The sequence below is a fragment of the Mandrillus leucophaeus genome, unplaced genomic scaffold, assembly GCF_000951045.1.
Source record: "Mandrillus leucophaeus isolate KB7577 unplaced genomic scaffold, Mleu.le_1.0 Scaffold99, whole genome shotgun sequence".
In the NCBI taxonomy this organism is placed as follows: domain Eukaryota; kingdom Metazoa; phylum Chordata; class Mammalia; order Primates; family Cercopithecidae; genus Mandrillus; species Mandrillus leucophaeus.
The window spans coordinates 1,273,570-1,286,007 of record NW_012110807.1 but is presented as its reverse complement, the minus strand read 5'-3'; the positions used below and the strand labels follow the sequence as shown (position 1 = coordinate 1,286,007).

General features: G+C 55.4%; 1 protein-coding gene across 1 annotated transcript in view; it reads left to right on the top strand.

Annotated features, from left to right (window-relative positions):
• Window positions 1-12,438, top strand: part of HMCN2 (hemicentin 2) — a 163,971-nt gene that overhangs the window by 25,581 nt on the left and 125,952 nt on the right. The window contains exons 13-17 of the mRNA XM_011971201.1: window positions 2-69; window positions 2,391-2,540; window positions 10,604-10,804; window positions 11,464-11,559; window positions 11,878-12,005. Of these exons, the coding sequence (XP_011826591.1) occupies window positions 2-69; window positions 2,391-2,540; window positions 10,604-10,804; window positions 11,464-11,559; window positions 11,878-12,005 (643 nt within the window). The remainder of the gene's footprint in view (window position 1; window positions 70-2,390; window positions 2,541-10,603; window positions 10,805-11,463; window positions 11,560-11,877; window positions 12,006-12,438) is intronic.

The following is a 12,438-nucleotide window of genomic DNA, read 5'->3' as shown; positions in this document are numbered from 1 at the left end:
TTGGGGAGGAGGCTGTGCTGGTGTGTAAGGCGTCCGGGGTCCCCCCACCCCGAGTCATCTGGTATCGAGGTGTGTTGATGGGGAAGGGCCCTGAAGGAACAGCTTTCCAGAAAGTGGGGGGTTGAGGGAAGGTGGGGGGTGTTCTGAATGAGGAATCTGGGGAGAACTGGCAGGTTCCAGTCCCCCCGCCCCGACCCACAGCCAGTGTCAGAGCTGGTGGGTTCCAGCTCCCCGACCCTCACCCCCAGCCTGTGTTGACACAGCTGTCGTAGGTATTCAGAGCAGCACTGAGCCAGACCCAGATTTGAATTCTGGCTTCCCTGGGTGACCTTGGGCAAGTGACTTGGCATCTCTGAGCCTCAGTTTCCTCATCTGGAAAATCAAAGATTGTGTGAGGATTAAATGAGTTCATATGTGCAAAGGTTTTTTTAATTTAATTTTATTTTTTGTTTTATTTATTGATTTTTTTGAGACAGAGTCTCACACTGGCTGGTGTGCAGTGGTGCAATCTCGGCTCACTGCAGCCTCCATCTCCTGGGTTCAAGGAATTCTCGTGCCTCAGCCTCTGGAGTAGCTGGAGTTACAGGGGTGTGCCACCAGGCCTGGCTAATCTTTTTATTTTTAGTAGAGATGGGGTTTTACCATGTTTGACAGGCTAGTCTGGAACTCCTGACCTCAAGTGATCCACTCACCTCGGTTTCCCAAAGTGCTGGAATGGCAGGCGTGAGCCACTGTGCCCGGCCATATGTGCAAAGGTTTTAGAACAAGCCTGGCACATGTGCTGTGCTTGGCATTCTTAGTGATAGTGCCGACGATGATGTGATTATCTGGAAATGACAGTAATAATGACAGGGTTGTCCTGAGGCCCTGAGGTCGTGGGCAGAGCATTTTCACGGTGCCCGCTGCCAGGCTGGAGTTTGACGGACAGGTGCTGGGGTTGCACTAGGTCTTTCTGGGAGCAGTACTCTGGGCTCCCTCTGAAAGGTCCACTGGGGTCAGCAATACTGTCCCCTCCCACCTGGTCGTGCTCCATCCCTTGCAGCAGCTGCTTGGGACCTCGTCAGAGCCTCACCCTGACTCTGAGAAAGGCAGGGCAGGTGATATTAGCTCAGAACTGAGCTTTTTTTTTTAGGGTCACAAGCAAGTGGGCGGCACAGCCTTCTGGATTCCTTCTTTACTGCATATTCTGGCCAAGATCCCTATCAACCCAGCCCTAGAGCCCCTCTTTAAAAGGTGACCTTACCATGAACTATTCTTCCATCTTCAGAAGGAAGGAGATTCTGATACGTGCTACGTGGATGTCCTGCTAGGTGGACTCTATTCTAGGTGAAGTCAGTCAGACGCAAAAAGACAAATACTCTCTGATTCCACTTACGTGAGTTACCTAGAGACGTCAAATTCATAGAGACGAAAAGATGGAGTGGTGTTCGCCAGGGACTGGGGAGAGGAGAACACGGGGAGTTAGTGTCGAATAGGTATGGAGTTTCTGTTTAGAGAGATGCAGTTCTGTGGAGGCCAGTGATGGCCACGCCACCGTGTGAATGTACTGGAAGCTGCTGAGCTAAAAATGCACACCTAAAAATGGTTCAGATCGTCAATTTTATGTTATGCATATTTTTCTACAATAAATAAAATAAAAATTAAATTAAATTTAAAAGGATGGTTAGAATCAGGGGTATCCATTAGGCCTCAGGGGTGGATGGAAGTCAGGCAAGAAAAATGAGGGAGGGGCCAGGCACAGTGGCTCAAGCCTGTAATCCCAGCACTTTGGGAGCGCGAGGTGGGTGGATCACCTGAGGTCAGGAGTTTGAGACCAGCCTGGCCAACATGGGGAAACCCTGTCTCTACCAAAAATATAAAAAATTAGGTGAGTGTGGTGGTGTGTGCCTATAATCCCAGCTACTTGGGAGACTGAAGTAGGATAATTGCTTGAATCCAGGAGGTGGAAGTTGCAGTGAGCCGAGATCATGCCACAGCACACCAGCCTAGGCAACAGAGGAAGACTGTCTCAAAAAAAAAAAAAAAGAAAAATGAAGGAGGGCTCAGGGTTCCCCAGGCCCCTCCCAGAACTGACCCAGATCTCAGCCTGGACCTGCCGGGGAGGAGTGAACACCCGCGGGGAGGTCCAGACATGGAGTTCTTGAGTGATGAGCCTGTCATGCAGGGCCTGGCTTAGCTCCAACCCTGTTCAACAGAGAGAAGGCCCAAGCCCCCTGCATGACTGGACCCAGGGGTCCAGACCTTGGGGCTTAAACCTGCCTCCACCCACCGACCCCCAGGCCCCAACCTTGTGGAGCTGCAGGAGCCCAGGGTCAGGCTGGAGCAACCTCCTACCCTGGTCTCCATGGTAACAGGGACACCGGCCTGATGCTTTATCCCCTTTGGTCCAGGGGGTCTTGAAATGATCCTGGCCCCTGAGGGCTCCAGCTCTGGGAAGCTGCGGATCCCGGTGGCTCAGGAGAGAGATGCTGGCATCTACACCTGCCGGGCTGTCAATGAGTTGGGTGACGCCTCTGCAGAAATCCAGCTGGCGGTTGGACGTGAGTGTACACCTTGTCTCCCCCTCCCCTGCCCATTCCCCTTTCCCAGCCTTCTGCCCGCTTCCGAGTAGGGAGGGGAAGCTCTCCCACACCAGTGGCCAGTGTGGATGGCATCATGTGGATCCTGAGTATGTGGGGACAGGGGAAGTCCAGGGGAGGTGGTGCATGCATCAGCTCTTGCTGGGTAACACATAGCCCCCAAATTGTGTGGCTTAAACAGTAAGTATTTATTTCACAGTCTGAGGATCAAGAATCTGAAAGTGGCTTGGCTGGGTGATTCTGGCTCAAGGTCCATCCTGAGATTGAAATCAATATCTTGGCTAGGGCCACAGTCATCTCAAGGTTTGCTTGGGCCTAGGGGATCCATTCCAGGCTAACTGATGGGGCTGTTGGCAGGAGGCTCCCAGAGAAAGAGAGAGAGAGAAAATCTCAGAGGGAAGCCACAGTCTTGGAAGTAACAAGCCATTGCTTCTGCCCTATTCTATTGGTCCCACAGAGCAACCCTGGTGCAGTGTGTGTGGGAGGGGCTACCCACGGGTGTGAAGACCAGGAGGCAGGGATCACTGGGACCAGCTTGGAGGCCCACCGCAGACAGTTTGGTTCAGCTCGGGATGAGACCTGAATTTGAGTCTCGTCTCTGTCCCCACCTAGGTGCCTTGGTCATGTCATGGAGCCTCAGTTTCCCTCAGTTTCCCATCTGTAAAGTGAGGCTGACTGCACTACTCCCCTCTGTGGGTTGCTGTGAGGATTCAGTGAGGATCTGTTAGCACAGGGTTGGGCCTATAGTGTTTGCTTAGTAAATCGGGGGAGAGGGGTGATCATCCACTTGTTTTCAGATGTGGAGTCCAAATTCCTTGGTGACCAGTGCATGGTCTCAGCTGTGACTTCCGGGATGTCTCCATTCCAGGTCGGAGTTCCCGGCACTGGGACTTGCTCAGAAGCTGTGGGTACAGCTCCTTGGCACACAGAGCTGGGACAGATCAGGCTCTAAGTGTTTGCTGAAGCCATGGCGAGAGAGGCGGGTGCTGGAGTTCTAGGGAAGCGCAGAGAATCGAGAATGTGCTGGTCTGGACTGAATGGGCCAGGCTGGGCCAGGGCTGGGTGGGGCAGCTGAGGAGGTCCCAAGACGGGCCAGGCTCTGGCTGGAGTAAGCATAGGTAGGAGGGTCTGACCTGGGGGTGTTGTGCTGTCTCAGGGTTGAGATCCTCTCAGGCTTGGGGTGCTCTTAGCCTTCGTTCGCTTGTTCTGTCTTTCATTCCTCCAACACAGGGTCACCAGATGCTTGTGTGCCAGGCCCTGTGCTGGGGACACAGGGCGGGTGAGACACAGCACCAGCCTTTGTGTTGCTCATGAGCTCAGGCAGAGAGAACAGAGGACAGGCAATGAGCACGCACAGGGCTCCGAGTGGCTGAAAGTTGCATCCTCAGGGGCTGTGGGTGCCCAGAGAAGGCTAATCCCAGGAAGACTTCTTGGAGGAGGCGATGTCTAAACTGAAACCAGAAGCACCCAGAAAGATGTCGAGCTGGGAACAGTGTTCCAGGCAAAGGGAACAGCATGTGCAGCCCTCCCCACGGCAAGAGAAGTGAGGCAGAGAGAGGGTGGGGAGGGGGTGGCAGGACAGCTGCCACCTGATACCAGTCACTCCCCACCTGGGGAGCTGCAGAGGAGTTTGGGCTGTGCCCTGAGGGGGTTGGTGAGAGGTTTCCAGGAGGAGGGCAGTGTACTCAGACTTTTCCACTGTGCCTGGGTTCTCAGGTAGGCTAGGCTGGGCCATGGGCTCAGGAGCCTGATAAGGACAGCCACAGAAACACGAGCTGGCACTTCTAGGGTGTTTGCCAGGTGCTGGCGCTAGCCCAGAGCACATTTTGTTGCTGGCTCATGTAATCCTCACAACAACCCTTGGAGACAGAGCTATCACCATCCCCTTTACAGATGGGGGAAAACAAGGCACAGAGAGGTTACGTGCCTTCACCAAGATCACACAGCTGGTGAGTGGCAGAGGTGGGATCTGAACCAAGGGTCTTGCGCTTTCAGCCCCTGGCCTTGAGTCTGATGCTCACCAGCAGAATGGGCCTGGGTGCTGCTTCCCCTCTCCAAGGCTCGGGCTCCTCATTGCCAAAATGAGACGTTGTGTGAGCAAGAGAGAAGGAAGGCCTGTGGCACGTGAGCTGTGATGCAGCTGCTGACACTGGTATTAGAGGTTCTGGGTGAGCAGATAGGGTGCTCCAGGGAGGGCGCACCTAGTGTTGTGATGGGCTTTGTCATCTTTTGCTCAGCATCTGACTTATTTGAAGCAGAGCCATATTTCTTTTTCTTTTTCTTTCTTTCTTTTTTTTTTTGAAACGGAGTCTTGCTCTGTCGCCTGGGCTGGAGTGCGGTGCAGTGGCGCAATCTCGGCTCACTGCAACCTCTACCTCCTAGGTTCAAGCGATTCTCCCACCTTAGCCTCCTGAGTAACTGGGATTAGAGGCATGCACCACCATGCCCAGCTAATTTTTGTATTTTTAGTAGAGACGGGGTTTCACCGTGTTGTTCGGACTGGTCTCAAACTCGTGACCTCAGGTGATCTACCCACCTCGGCCTCCCAAAGTGCTGGGATTGTAGAGATGAGCCACTGTGCCTGGCCCAGAGTCGTATTTCTTTGGGATCCAGGCTGAGTGCCCGCCTAGACCTGTTCCTTTGCCTGTCTGCTGTTGACCTCGGAGCCATGTCCCTGTGGCAGAGTTTCTGGGCTAACTAGGTCAGGGAAAGGATGGACAATGGCCCAGCACCTGTGGGTCTGGGGTGAGCTGGTCTGGCAGCAGTGGTGGGAAATGAAATTTCCTGCCTATCTGGGTGGCAGCTGTGGTCCACCCTTCCTGGCCAAGCTGGCAGAGGTCAGGAACGGGTGTGTACTGTGCCCGCTTCCTGCTGTTGAGCTGAGAGCTGGCTTCCTGGTAGTGTCTGGGGCATAGGAAGGGAGGCACTCTACTCCTCTGTGCCAGGAGGACCAGCCTGCGAGGCACTGGTGGATTATCTTCCGAGCCTGGCATCTGCCAATCAGGAGTCCTAGGCTCCATGCCCAGGTCCGCTGGTATTTGCCTGCATTATTTACCTCTTGGAGCCTCACTTTCCTCGTCTGTGAAACGGGGAGGGTGGTAGCAGAGCTGTGCTCACAGGGCCCTCGAGAGGCTTCCTGAGAATGTGCTTCGCTCAGGGCTTGTATGGAATAAATAATCAATGCATGTGAGCACCCTCCCCGCAAAACCTGTGTCCAGGCTGGGTGAGCTGACCAGCACTTGGTGAGGCGGGATGACTAGTCACATGGCTGGTTGCCTGACTGTGTGTGGCACCCCCCTCCTGAGTTCAGTGCCCTGAGCTGTGGTCTGTGCTTTACTTGATTCCTCTCTAAATGAATGTGTGTGTCCTCTTTTTTTTTTTTTGAGATGGCGTCTTATTCTGTCACCCAGACCGTAGTGCAATGGCACGATCTTGGCTCACTGTAACCTCCGCCTCCCGGGTGCAAGTGATCCTCTTGCCTCAGCCTCCCAAGTAGCTGGGATTACAGGCATGCACCACCAGGCCTGGCTAATTTTTGTATTTTTTGTAGAGACGGGGTTTCTCCATGTTAGCCAGGCTGGTCTCGAACTCCTGACCTCAGATGATCCGCCCACCTCGGGCTCCCAAAGTGCTGGGATTACAGGCGTGAGCCAGTGCGCCCGGACTAAATGGATATGCCTCCTCTTTCTGTCCTCTCATTTCAGCCCCTGCTTCTTAGTCCCATCCTGGAAGCTCCTGGTTGCTGGGGGCTGAGCTGGGGAACAAGGAGATGTGCTGTTTTAGACACTAAAGACTCTCTGGCCAGCCTTGGGGGAGGGGAGTTGGGGAGAAATGGGCCGGGCTCTGTGATGAGGGGGCCATGGCAAGGTGACTTCTCCATCAGGCACAGCAGGTACTGGCAGAAGGCCCTGCACTTGTAGGGGTCCAGGATGCTTTTCTAATTTTGATTTCTTTTAAAGTCAGAAGAAAAAATGACCAATGGTGAATAAAGACAAATCCAGCCTGCATCGTTCATGTCTTTGTGCCAGTGCAGTTATGAAATATAATTTTCCGTGTTTCTTTATGGAAGAGGAGGAGTAAAGGTATCTCGTGGCCGTGACCAGCAGAGCTGCCACCCTAGGTCCAGTCACAGGATTCCCTCTGTGGGAAAAGCGTTCCCCGAGTCCTCAGGAAAGGGGGCTGTGGAGGTCCCTCCCCAGGGTCCACTTTGCCCATCTGCACAGTCTTCAGGCCTGAGACTCCTCCCTCCTCCTGGTAAACTGAGTCACAGGGGGCTCTTCTGGGGCTGGCTGCACTCCCCCAGGCCTGCCCCCGTGCTCTGAGCCACAGCCCTGGGTGGGGGGCAGAGGCTAGGGGTGCGGGCTCTCCAGGCAGTGATAAGGAGTCCTACAGCTGTAAGGTACTGGGACCAAAGTGAAAATAGAGTTACCGCCTTCCAGATGGGTAAACTGAGGCCCAGAGTGAGGCTGGGGCTCATTCCTGCATGCCCAGTGAGGTGGAGGCAGAGTGGGGGCCTTCAGGCCAGTGTCCCTTTCGCTGGGGGAGCAGCAGGGGCAGGGGAGTCACCACCTCTGTCATCTGACTTCACCAGGGCCTTTCCCCTGGAAAATCCCCGGGAGGGGACTGTGGCCTGACCAGCTTGGTCTGTGCTCTCACCCTCAGCAGCTCTGAGAGCGCCTCCTGCAGTTGCTCAGCAGCTTCACCTGCAAGCAGGAAGTTAGTTACCCCTTCCCTTTGAACCTGCCCTAGACGAGCTCCTTCCTTCCTCCCTCTCTCCCTCCCTCCCTCCCTCCTTCCCTTCCTCCCTCCCTTCCTTCCTTCTGCCCTAGATAAGCTCCTTCCTTCCTTCCTTCCTTCCTTCCTTCCTTCCTCCCTCCCTTCCTTCTTTCCTTCCTTCCTTCCTTCCATCTATCACCTGTCTCTGGGTGCTTACAGCTCCCACCCCAAAAAACTGACCATGGCCAAGGCAGAAAGGGTCATTCCTGGTGAGCCACAGTGGCCATGGAGCCAGCTCACTGTCCTCCCTGGGTCACACAGAGGGTCACCTCGGAGTCTGTGTGAGGAGGGGACTGGGAGCCAGAAAGCAGAGATGAGGCCCTGGGCAGAGCACTGGACAGGGAGTCCAGCCTCTCGCCTGACCTCAGCAGGACTCGGGGCCTCAGCCTCCCGCCTGTACAGTGAAGGGCAGACCAGACAGAGGACCTTCAGCTCCGGCATATGAGGGTCCTGGGCTCCTGCCTTATTTGGGGGGCTCCAGGTTAGCAGGGGGAGGGATGGCTGCAGAGACTCATGGAGTCACAGTTGTCTGCGTGGGTCCAGGACACAGCAGTGAGCCTGGGATTTGGCTGCTTTGGAATCCACTCTTGCAAGAAGATGGAGGGGGTGAGTGCAGCTCTGGCTGGGGCAGCCACCAGGTGCTGGGGGGGATGCAGGGGTGGGGTGGTTGAGAGCCTGGGCTTTAGCATTGGACAGACCAGGGCTCTGATATTAGCCCTGCCACTGGCTTCAAGCTGTGACCTTGGGCAGGTTCCTTCATCTCTCCAACCTTTAGTTTCCTCATCTGTGAGGTGGGGATTGTGATGGTATCCTTTATGAGTTCATCGAGCCATGACTGAAATCATGGTTACAATAAGTGCTGGTCTTCATGTCTGTTACTTAGGGATGCCAGATTGTACCCTTTACACTTGAGCCTCGAGGCTGCAGTGAGCTATGATTGTGCCACTGTGCTCCAGTCTAGATGATAGAGCGAGACCCCACCATCTCTCTCTCTCTCTCTGTGTCTTTTTTTTGGAGACAGAGTCTTGCTCCGTCACTCAGGCTGGAGTGCAGTGGCGCTATCTCGGCTCCCTCCAACCTCTGCCTGCTGGGTTCAAGTGATTCTCCTGCTTCAACCTCCTGGGTAGCTGGTATTACAGGTGCCCAACACCGTGCCTGGCTAATTAATGTATTTTTTTTTTTTTTAGTAGAGACGGGGTTTCCCCATGTTGAACTCGGGAGGCAGAGGTCGCAGGGAGCCGAGATTGCGCTACTGCACTCCAGCCCGGGCGACAGAACGAGACTCTGTCTCAAAACAAACAAAAACAAACAAACTAGAGTCAGGAGACAAAGCAGGGCTGTTCAGGGCTGAGGAGGGCAGGGAATTGAAAGTGATCTGGGAGGAGAGGGATCAGAGGCATGCTTGGAGCAGGAGGCTGGAGCTGGGTTCTGCGGTCGGGCTGGGTGCAGCTGGGGAAGGTAGGCTGTTGCGGTGGTCTGCTCGGGGTAGGTGAGGTGTGGCAAAGCTGTACCCCTGGCGGCCAGGGCTCTGCCGGAACAGTGACCTTGTCTAGGGCGGGTCCAAGCAAAGGCTTTCTGGGATTCTGGGATTCTGAGCTTTGGCGGCTGCCAGACCCCGATGAGAAAGGGTGGTGTCTGAGGTTGGATCCAAGACTGTCTTCCTCCTCGCAGTAATTTTCCAAGTTGTGTTTATATCTGCCTGGAACTTCTCTAATCCCTGAGGCCAGGAGGGAAATTTGCTGTCATGATTTGGATGGATGAAGGGTATTTCTGGAGACAGATGGAAAGAACAAGGAGGTAGAGGCTTTTCCGGTGTGCCAGACTCAAAGGGTTAAAAAAAAAAAAAAAAAAAAAAAGGCCAGGGACCTCCCTGCTGCAGGGGCCTGGGACAAGGACCTGAGGACAGTGCCCAGAGGCTGCCGAGGGAAGGACCTGGACCCACTTGGCTTGGACCTGCTCCTGGCCTGCTGAAGGAGAGACAGGATCTTGAGTTTCTGTTTTGGGAAATAACTTCTTTTTTTTTTCTTCTCCTGATTATAAAAGTCAAATGATGCTTAGGAAAAAAAAAAAAAAAAGATGTGGAAGAAACACTGCAAGCTATTAATAGTGGTTACCTTAGGGAAGGGCGTGGGATTTGGGGTGTGTGGAGCAAGAATAAGGAGAATTTCTGCCCTTTGTGTATTATTAGCATGTCTTATACCTCCTGGTTTCCAGGACAGTTCTTGTTTAGCCAGTTGTCCTGGGGTCACTGTTAGTGCAGCCCCTTTTCACTCTCGAGTGGCCAGTTCAGACCCTCATGTATAAGGTCACGTTATTTATAACAAGCAAGTTTTAATTCTGCATGCTCTTTTCAAAATAGTTCAGCCAACAGGGCAAGCTCTAGAGAAGAGGGCGAAGAAGACCTATAATCCCCCACGACGCTGGCTGTTTGGGGTGGCGGCCACAGAAGGGGCTGTGGAAATGGCAGCTGAGTCCTGCCAGGGCTCCCAGGCCATGCTCCCCTCCACAGAAGTGGGCCTGGCTTAGGCCAGGGGGTTAAGCATCAAAGGGGAGCTCAGGACACCTCCAAGAAGAAGCTCCTCTGGCCCAGGAGGAGGCGAGGGGTAGGGGAGGGTAGGCAGGGGTAGAAGTGAAGGCTCACCCTCAGCTCCTGTGTCAGCAGGTCATAGTCAGACTCAGAAACACACCTTGCAGCCCCTCGGAGGGGCTTCCCGGGAGGTGTCACAGTCAGGACTGGGCCTGTTGCTCTCCTTAGCCTCTGGGGCAAAGCCAGGCCCCTGAGACCCCACGCACCATCCTACGAGTCACTCCCTCTGCCTCATCCCAAGAGCTCTCCAGGGCTGGAGAGCTTCGTCACACTTCGGCTGGGTGGCTCTGGCCAAGTCATTCCGCTGCTCTGACCCTGGTCATAATCAAGACCATGAAACCCATTACCCGCCTGGCTGATTGACAGCCCACTTTAAGGGGCTGTTGTGTGGATACTCTGTACTAAGTGCTTAGCACAGTTCTTGCCACATGCTGTCACACACGTGTACACTGCTATGGTTACCATAATTACTACTGCACCTATCCCACCACCCACTGTTTACTACACTCAGCTCAGGTTGACCCTGGAGCCCTGGACAGGAGTCGGCCCCTAGGTTCACAGGGGCAATAGTACAGGGGGAGGAGAGGGAGGCAGTTCCTTAGGGACCTGCCACTGAGCAGGTCCAGCCTCCGGGCATGGTTGACTGGTCACCTCCCTGCAGATGCGCCCCAGCTGACGGAGCTGCCCCGGGATGTCACTGTGGAACTGGGAAGGAGTGCCCTCTTGGCATGCCGGGCCACAGGCCGCCCGCCCCCGATGGTCACCTGGCGCCGTGGAGACGGCCAGCCTCTGGGACTCAGGCTGGGGGCCGGGCGAGGCAGCAAGTCTCGGCAGCCAGATTCGGGAGTGCTGTTCTTTGAAAGTAAGAGATTGGGGCTGGTGGGGGGTGGGCAGGGAGGCAGGAGGGCCTCTGACACCCCAAACCCTCAGGCCGGTGGCTGAGAGCAGGGCCCTGACCCCCAGCACTGACCATAGAGCAGAGGCTGATACGCCGTCACACTTCGGCTGGGTGGCTCTGGCCAAGTCATTCCACTACGCTGACCCTGGTCATAATCACGACCATGAAACCCACTACCCACCTGGCTGATTGACAGCCCACTTTAAGGGGCCGTTGTGTGGATAATCTGTACTAAGTGCTTAGCACAGTTCTTGCCACATGCTGTCACACACGTGTACACTGCTATGGTTACCATAATTACTACTGCACCTACCCCACCACCCACTGTGTACTACACGCCAGGCCTGAGAGCAGGCACTGTGTCAACCCCTCCCAATCACACCACAAGATACAGGCCAATTACCCCCATTCCACAGATGAGCAAACTGAGGCTTTCTCACCCTTCCAAGGTCTAGCCGTGTCCCTCACCCTTTCCCTCTCTGCCATCCCAGCCTTCCCTCCTGAACCTCTGTAAGGCCAGGCCATGCCCAGGGGCTGTCTCTGCACCTGGGGAACAGGAGCCCTTGGGGGTTGCAGCTGTGGTGTGCCTTGGCAGTCACACCTGCCTCTCTCGTGCCCCTCAGGTGTGGCCCCAGAAGACCAGGCCTCGTATGTCTGTGAAGCTCGAAACGTCTTTGGGAAGGTCCAAGCCGAGGCCCAGCTCATCGTCACTGGTCACGGTTCGCTGGTGGATCTGAGGGCCCTGGGAGGTGGGGGGGCAGGTGCTCCCTGGGGGCACAGCAAGGCTGTGGGCGCCTCCAGGGAGCCTCTCCTGGCCCATCTGTTGGAACAAATGAATCCACAGCCAAATTCTCCAAGAGCAGCACCTGTGCCCCTGCATCCTGGGCAATGTCCTGGGGGTCCTGTGACCCTTTAGGATCCCCAATTCTGATGTATCTCCCAGTTTCCTGGGGAGAGATTGGGGAGCAGGAGCCTCTGTCCCCCAGACAACCACCCAGGGCACCTATTGTGGCTGACACCGGCTCCTCTCCCCACAGCCCCGCCACAGATCGCCAGCAGCGCCCCCACCGTCCGGGTCCTGGAGGGGCAACCTGTGTCCCTGCCCTGCATCGTCCTGGCTGGGCGGCCCCTCCCGGAAAGGCACTGGCTCAAGGATGGCCGGCCCGTGAGTGCTGGGCTCCTCTGGGTGCAGTGGGCCGTGGCACCTGGGGAAGGAGGGGGCTGTCACAGCCACGCCCCGGTCTCTGCTTGGCTGTTTCCCCTCCTGGGAATGTCCCCTTCCTTCTGCCCTCTTTTTGGCCCCATTTCAGAACCTTCTCTGATAATGCGCTGATGGTGTTTGCTGCCCTCTAAAGTCCTGCCGGCTGTCAGATGGGTCATGGCTGCTGGACCCCTGGGAACTCTGCAGGGGAATCGTGTGCCTCGGGAGTGCTGTGGGCCAGGGAGCAGGGATTTAGTGGAGGCCCAGTCTCAGTGCAGTGGTCTCCCCGCTTCTTATGATTCCAGAGCAGGGATGTGACCTGTGCAGTTTACTTTCTGCTCCAAATACCAGTGCGTGCCGAACGCACAGTGGTTGCCTTATCAATCAGTTCACGTCC